Source organism: Bombina bombina, chromosome 3, assembly GCF_027579735.1.
Source record: "Bombina bombina isolate aBomBom1 chromosome 3, aBomBom1.pri, whole genome shotgun sequence".
In the NCBI taxonomy this organism is placed as follows: domain Eukaryota; kingdom Metazoa; phylum Chordata; class Amphibia; order Anura; family Bombinatoridae; genus Bombina; species Bombina bombina.
In genome coordinates this window covers 684,931,730-684,940,008 of record NC_069501.1, presented here as the reverse complement: position 1 = coordinate 684,940,008, position 8,279 = coordinate 684,931,730, and the positions used below count along the sequence as shown (strand labels likewise).

General features: G+C 33.7%; 1 protein-coding gene across 1 annotated transcript; it reads left to right on the top strand.

Annotated features, from left to right (window-relative positions):
• Nucleotides 1-263: 263 nt before the first annotated feature.
• Nucleotides 264-4,306, top strand: MRPS17 (mitochondrial ribosomal protein S17). The gene is made up of 3 exons (XM_053704854.1): nt 264-337; nt 1,674-1,814; nt 3,674-4,306. The coding sequence occupies exons 2-3, from the start codon at nt 1,692-1,694 to the stop codon at nt 3,965-3,967; spliced, it is 417 nt and encodes a 138-aa protein (XP_053560829.1). The 5' UTR covers nt 264-337; nt 1,674-1,691; the 3' UTR covers nt 3,968-4,306.
• Nucleotides 4,307-8,279: the final 3,973 nt, after the last annotated feature.

Genomic DNA, 8,279 nt, shown 5'->3' with positions numbered 1-8,279 from the left:
ACAAATAATTTGTTATTTGATTTTATGGGATCTCGGTATGCTCAAAAAAATATCAGTCTTTATAATCCTCATAGTTCAGTAAAGTTATATTCCATTATGCACTCATGCTTGTGTATGGCAAAGAAAAACGATAGCCAAGTTTTAGAAATTGACTTACTCAAATTAGGCTGCAATCACAAAAATAGCCTTCAGAGGGCGCGCTGACTATATTGCAGCTATGCATATTTTCCAGCATGACTACAGTTAATGTCGGAACAAATGTTCCCGGAACTGATTATTTGGTAGCCAGAGGTCAGAGGGACAGGAAGTGCTAGTGTGCTGCTGCAGTCAGAGTCTAGTAAGTAAAGAATGACAATGTCACTGTATACACGCTGCCTATAATTATTACATGATGTTTTTTTGTTTTTTTTAACCGATAGCATTGAAATCTTTCATGTGTGTTCTTAAATATTTTTTTTTGTATTATTTGCAAGTGTATTATAAGCACTATTTATTTATAAGAATCAAACACACCTCCCCATTGTACTATAAATTAATAACCGTGCATAAAGGAAAAATATTTTTTTATTGATCATACAGCCACGGAGCCTGTGAAAAAAACAGAGCAATACAAAAAAAATAACGGGATATTTTAAAGCATTTTTAATATTATAGATTTTATTTGTTAACATCTGTCTGAGCTGTCAAGTCACCCATTGATATAGTGTGGCACACGATTTGCTTGCCAGATCATCTTATGAATCATAAAATCACACTATAAAATTACATTTTAGTTTTACCAATAAGACTTTTTACTCGGTTTAAAAGTATTAAAATTAAGAATAATGTTTAAAAATGCACAGTATTGTTAAATGTTCATTATTAAAAATATTTAAATTTGCTCGTGGTCCATCTCCTTGTCAAAAATATTGAGCAATAGGTTTTAAGTATATGTTATATAAATTAAAGGGACAGTCAAGTCCAAAAAAAACTTTCATGTTTTAAATAGGGCATGCAATTTTAAACAACTTCCCAATTTACTTTTATCACCAATTTTGCTTTGTTCTTTTGGTATTCTTAGTTGAAAGCTAAAACTAGGAGGTTCATATGCTAATTTCTTAGACCTTGAAGACTGCCTCTAATCTGAATACATTTTGACCACTAGAGGGCATTAGTTCACATGTTTCATATAGATAACATTGAGCTCAGGCACGTAAAGTGACCTAGGACTGAGCACTGATTGGCTAAACTACATGTCTGTCAAAAGAACTGAAATAAGGGGGCAGTCAGCAGAAGCTTAGATACAAGATAATTACAGAGGTAAAACGTGTATTATTATAACTGTGTTGGTTATGCAAAACTGGGGAATGGGTAATAAAGGGATTATCTTTCTTTTTAATCAACAAAAATTTTGGTGTTGACTGTCCCTTTAAGTTATTCTGGAACGGGCTTTTGTTTAACTCCTCCTTGGATAAAACACACAGAGCATTTTACCATTGTGCTGTTATGTTCATTAACTTTTTTTTTTTGCAAACACATATTTTAAAACCTTTAAATAGTGTTCTTTCATAGGCATTTTTTTGTCTTTTTATTTAGTCAGTTTCCCTCTAAATAGCTAATATTCTTCTCTTTAACACAAAAAAAATTCTCTGCTTTCTAAATTTTGTTCACCGCTATTTTTTTCTGATTTATAGGTATTCAAGTTTTTTGTCATGTCAGCTTTACGTGCTCCTGTACATGCAAGATGGATTGTGGGTAAAGTGATTGGGACAAAGATGAGAAAAACTGCAAAAGTTAGAGTTACTAGGCTGGTGTTGGATCCCTATTTACTGAAGGTAGATGCATTATTTTGCTGTTTTATGTGTACAAGCCCTGTCTTGATCAATTGGTTGTGCAAGAGTAGGGGGCAGGACTACACAAGTTTTTACTTGTACTGTCACCCCAAACCTGGGCAAACTGGGTCCCTGGCTGTGAACATTGTCTGTCTGGAACATCATAAACTGTGACCATTGTCAGTCATGTAAACCCAATTTACTTCTAATATCTAATTTGCTTTGTTTTCTTTGTTAAAAAACGTACCTAGGTAGGATCAGGAGCTGGGATCTAGCTGCTGATTGGTGGCTGCACATATTTGCCTCTTGTCATTAGCTTACCAATGTGTTCAGCTAGTTCCCAGTGATGCATTGCTGCTCCTTCACTATAGGATACCAAGAAAATTAAGCAAAATAATAATACAGGTAAAAAACATTTATTCTAAATTGCTTGAGACTGGAAAAGGTTAGGATTTCAGAATAGTTTGGATTTTGGGATATTTTCATCTGTAAAATGGGACAGTTTGGAGAGGAGATGGAACCAAGTGTAAACAACAGTATCATATGTCATAGTACAGCTTATACATGCACTCTAAAAGTAGGTCTATAAAATTTGTAATACTTTTGTATACATAGTGTGATAGTACAGTACTGTAATCAGAAATGTAATAGTTGTTGTTTTAAATTAATATAGAGGACTTTTTGCATTTTAGAACACAAAAAAACAAACAAAGTCACAGGCAGAAAAGATTATGACTTACAGACAGGGAACAATAGATTGTTTTATTTTTTACAAATATGAATGAAAGTTTGGATTTCAGAATAAGTTTGGATTTTGGAATTCCAGATTTGGGGATTTGTACCTGTATAAGTAAATCGGAAAGTTGTTTAAAATTTTATGGTCTATCTGAATCATGAAATTTAAAATTTTGGATTTTATGTCCCTTTAAACTTTTAAACGACTCAGCTGTGTGAGTGCCACTGGTGACTTTAACTATTTATTTAACCCCTTTGTGGTATATAGGTGGTTGAAATGTTATTTTAAAGGTCCATTAAACCCTGTAAGGTTGTTAAAGGGACTGACAAGTCCCAAAAAAACTTTCATGATTCAGATAGGGCATGTCATTTTAAACAACTCTCCAATTTACTTTTATCACCAATTTTGCTTTGTTCTTTTGTTATTCTTAGTTGAAAGCTAAACCTAGGTAGGCTCATATGCTAATTTTTTTAGACCTTGAAGACCGCCTCTAATCTGAATGCATTTTGACAGTTTTTCACCACTAGAGGGCGTTAGTTCATGTGTGTCATATAGATAACATTAAGCTCATGCACGTGAAGTTACCAAGGAGTAAACACTGATTGGCTAAAATGCAAGTCTATCAAAAGAACTGAAATAAGGGGGCAGGTTGCAGAGGCATAGATACAAGGTAATTACAGAGATAAAACATGTATTATTATAACTGTGTTGGTTATGGAAAACTGGGGAATGGGTGATAAAGGGATTATCGATCTTTTTAAACAACAAAAATTCTGCTGTTGACTGTCCCTTAAATCAACTCATTTAGAACTGTTTCTAACTGCCCCCAGCAGAGTAGATAAGATGACATAAGATGTAACAATATGCTGGTGCCCATTATTTTATAGAAACTAAAACTTTTACTCTTATTTCTTCAATATTTAAACTACGAATATAATTTAAAAAGTCCAGCTGCATATTATTCTCAGGCTATTTTTTTCTTTAACTACACAATTATATCTAGCATTTATTTTTTTAATGTTTTATGTCCCTTTAACTGTGTCAATTTATATTAAGACTTTGTCTTCCACAAATTCTCCTGATCAGTCGCCGTCTTTTTTTTTTTTTTTTTTTTTCTTCATTTTAGTTTTACAACAAGAGGAAGACGTACTTTGCTCATGATGCGTTACAACAATGCACAGTGGGAGACATTGTGCTGTTGAAAGCTTTGCAAGAGCGAAGAACCAAACACGTGAAGCATGAACTGTCAGAAATCGTTTTTAAGGTGGGGAGAGTTGTTGACCCTGTGACTGGGAAGCTGTGTGCGGGAATTGAGTATCTTGAAAGCTTTTCAGACACTGATGTCCCAGATCTTAATGAACAGCTCCAAAATCTAGAAATCTCAGTGAAAAAAGTTGAAGAGAAGACGGTAGATCCTTGAAGACTGTAACATTGCTGTATTTGTATGAGTGCATCTCATATGCCATAACTTGAAGCCGGCTTTAATACGCTTTGAACTGTGATAGGCTAATGATTCCAGTGACACAGAACATTGGATCCAGATATATATTGATCTCTGTACTGAAAGGCTTTTTTTGGCTTGTTCTGAACACAATTATTTCCAAACGTTAGCATTGGTCATAGTTATTCTGTATAAAGAGAAATAAATCATGTTTTTGAAAATGTTTTTTCGTTACCATATCTGTAACTTACCAGTTAATTTTTTGAAGGGTACACAAAGCAAAATAATTCATATTAAACTTAACTTTATGTACAACTATATGATTTTTGTTCCAGTTTATAAAATGACTCTGCTTAATATAAGATGGACAGATGATAGAAGTCATCAGAAATGTATTCAAAATTGTGCTAGAATGTGCATAAAAAAAGCATCCGAAAACGTTAAAAGATTTTGAATGAAAGGTTAAATAAATGGGGTTTTTTTTAAATGTAAAAACAAACATGTCTGTAGAAAACCAATTCTCAGGCATCGCTCATCTACATCAGGAATATCCATTAGGGGGAGAAAAAACCCCCACTGTTATGTATTTTGAAAATCTTTGAGTACAATGTCCCTTTAAAAGGGCAGTACATTTTAAAAATATTTTCAGATCATTGTGCAGCATGTGCACAATCAATTACTATAATGATGGCCTCACCTTCTGACTATAACGATTTCTTTACACAGATGCTTTGAAAAGTCCTCTGCCAGTATCCTGAAAACTTTACTTCTTGGCGTGACTTTTTTTTTTTTTTTTTTTTTAAACGGCGCCCCAGGGTTGTTCTTCAGTCACAACCCGCTTGGTCATTTCGTTAACTGTGAGACACTTTCCCTCTGGATTAAGATGTTGGATGCTTTATCCCAGAGGAGGAACACGCTAGTTTAAAGGGAATAGCGTTATTAAGTGCTTTGTGATTGAAGAACAACCCTGTGACGTGGGTTAAAAAAACCCACCAGGAAGAAGATAAGGCTATCATTATAGTAATTCATTTTAAATATAATGTACAATGATCTAAAAATTATTTTAAACATTTACTGTCCTTTTAAGCCTTTTCAAAATGTCTTACCTAACACATTTTACATTAATGAAGTATAATAAAATTATGGAATACAATTATTATACGCAGCAAAAAGAAAACAATATCCATATGTAGATAATATAAATTATGTAGATCAACTGTGTGTATCCTTCTTCCAAATTGTGGGTTGAAATAGTTGAGCTGCTGTTATTTATTTTATTTTATATATATATATATATATATATATATAGATATATAGATATAGATATATATATATATATATATATATATATATATATATATATATATATATATATATATATATATATATATATATATATATATATATATATAGATCATCCATAAAAATACTTTTTGATTTATTTTTTTTTGATGGGAAAGAGAAAATAAACTTGATTACAATGACGTTTTAAAAAATGCCTCATATCACACAAAATGTCACACATATATTCACACAATTAGTTATCTATTGATTCCTTCCTCCTTCAGACATTCAGAACAGTAATTAACTCCTTCTATTAGCCACGGTAGAGAAGTGATTTTTCCATCTTGTCAGCTGCATTAGGAGCACTGTTTGATAAAACCAGCCTGTAATATACGGAGCAATGATTATATTTCATAGCACAACTACAGCGCAGTAATAAAAAATTTCTATGGCCCAAGAAAGAGAGTGAATCTTGCTAATCTTTGTGCCTGACAATTTGTCCAAAAAACATACGGCTAGATTACGAGTTTTGCGGTATGAGTGAAAAAGCAGCGTTAAGGCTCATAACGCTGCTTTTTCACTACCGCTGGTATTACGAGTCTTGAAGGTTTAGCTGCACCACACACTTTTTTGGCCGTAACGCAACGTAATTACCGAAGCTTTCAAAAAGTCCTTTTTCAATGGGACTTCCATAGCGCCGGTATTACGAGTCTGCCTGTCCGGCCAAAAAGTGAGCAGTACAGCCAATACCGCCAAGATCCATAACGTAAACTGAAAGTCAGTAGTTATGAGTTTTGCATAAAACTCATAAGTAAAGTGCTAAAAACTACACTAACACCCATAAACTACCTATTAACCCCTAAACCGAGGCCCTCCCGCTTACCAAACACTAAAATAAAATGATTAACCCCCTAATCTGCCGCTCCGGACATCGCCGCCACTATAATAAACCTATTAACCCCTAAACCGCCGTACTCCTGCATTGCAAACACTAGTTAATTATTATTAACCCCTAATCTGCCGCCCCTAACAACGCCGCAACCTACCTACATTTATTAACCCCCTAATCTGCCGCCCCATACTAAAGTTATTAACCCCTAAACCTAATAGTTGATGTTGCCTTTCGTTTCCCCACCTATACTTCCATATATTTTCCTTTGTTCTCTCTAAATGTTGGCATTTGAGTAAACAGTAAGGATTTTGTATAAATAATTAGACAGGTAAGATAATTATGACAGCTCTCCCTGCAAGCTCAGATAATTGTATTGGGTTGTGGTTTCAGTTAGCAGAAGCAGCTATTTTATGTACAAAAATAAATGTAAAGGAACTATTTCCCATACATTTTAAACTCTGCAGCGGGTATAACAAGTAATTGGAAACATATGGAGGGAAAACTAATTTTATAGTACCCTGTCCCTTTAACAGAAGGGACTTAAATATAAATGTAATGAAGAGAACTAATAAGCCAACAACTTCTGCAAATTTTTGTAAACGGAATGTATTAAGTGGTTTAAATGGTTTAATAAACAACATAAACGTTGGTATAGCAATAATTTATTAAAGGGATATTCTGGTCAAAATTGAAATGCACATGAATTGCATATTTGAATAGAAACATATTTACAATATACATACATTGGTAAAAATGCTTCTAGTAAAATGTATCACTTTTTTAGTGTTAGCATGTTTTTCTGCACGTGCATGTGAAGCATAGCTAGATATTCTTAGTGCACCAGCATTTTAAAAAGCTGCAGCTGCTCAGAGCGCCAGTGGGACTTATATCATGTCGGCAATTAACAAATTGAGTCATTACCAGATTATACAAGCATCTTAGGCTCTCTTAGCAAGTACTGTGTTTAAAATGCTGGTGCACGGAGCATACTTGAGTACACACTTGAAACAGCTAAAGCTTTTACTAGAAGCATTTTTGCTAATTCATGTCTATTGCAAAGATGCTTCTAGTGAAATACAACTGTGTCAATTCCAATTTTGTCTGGAATGTCCCTTTAATATATACATTAGACTACAAACATATAAAATGATCTAATAGATTTCCTCTAACTAATAAATATATCTCTATACTTTATTGACATTCACTGAACACAGCATATTACTGCCAATACAGCTACCTATTCTGAATAATGTGTTACTCTACCAATAATGAACTACTGTACAAAGCTTTATGATATTTTGACTGACTTATCTACATTATCAGGGAAGTGAAACAGAGTGGAAGTTCCATTTCTCAAGCCTCATTAGATGCAGTGAAAAACAGGGTTTAACAAGGGGTAAATAACATGACATTTCAATATTTACATAGTGATACAATAGTACCTATGAGTAACCAACACTGGGTGAAGTTCACGAGATTAATGTCCTGATGAAGTGGAAAATAAAATGTGTATTTCTTATGTGAGGAATTAATTATCTGTTCTATATCAGGGAGTTCAATCCATTCAAGTGAGATTGACTAGAATATTTCTTTCACTTGGAGAGACTCCACAAACGTAGAAAATCTATCATTCAATAAACACTGTGAAATATAATATGAAATTGAAAGCATATTCTTTTCCTTATTGTAAAATGAGTTTTCCCAACTCTGCTAGTGGGCTGTGCAGGACTGTTCCGTGAGTCTAGCTAAAATGTCTTCACTATGTCTGGTGTAGTCTCTAGACATTTCCTTCCTGCAGGTCTCGCTGTTTTTTCTTGCAAACTAAATGGTGGCAAGATTGTATCAAAATACACAAAACTATTGTTACCCTATAAGGAAAACACATGCATACAAAAATGGAACAGATTGCAAGATACTGATACAATATATTTGTATTCACTGCAGGATTTAATTGTTAAAGAGCGCTTCCTGCTAGTTTCCCTTTCCAGCGAGCTCCCTTACTTTCTGTGGGAGACGTCTTGCAACTTGCAGGGACATCCTCTTTTTTTTTTTTTTTTTTTGGAGAATTGTCTGACCCAGCAAAGTGATGCAAATGGGAAAATGTAGGCCCGATTA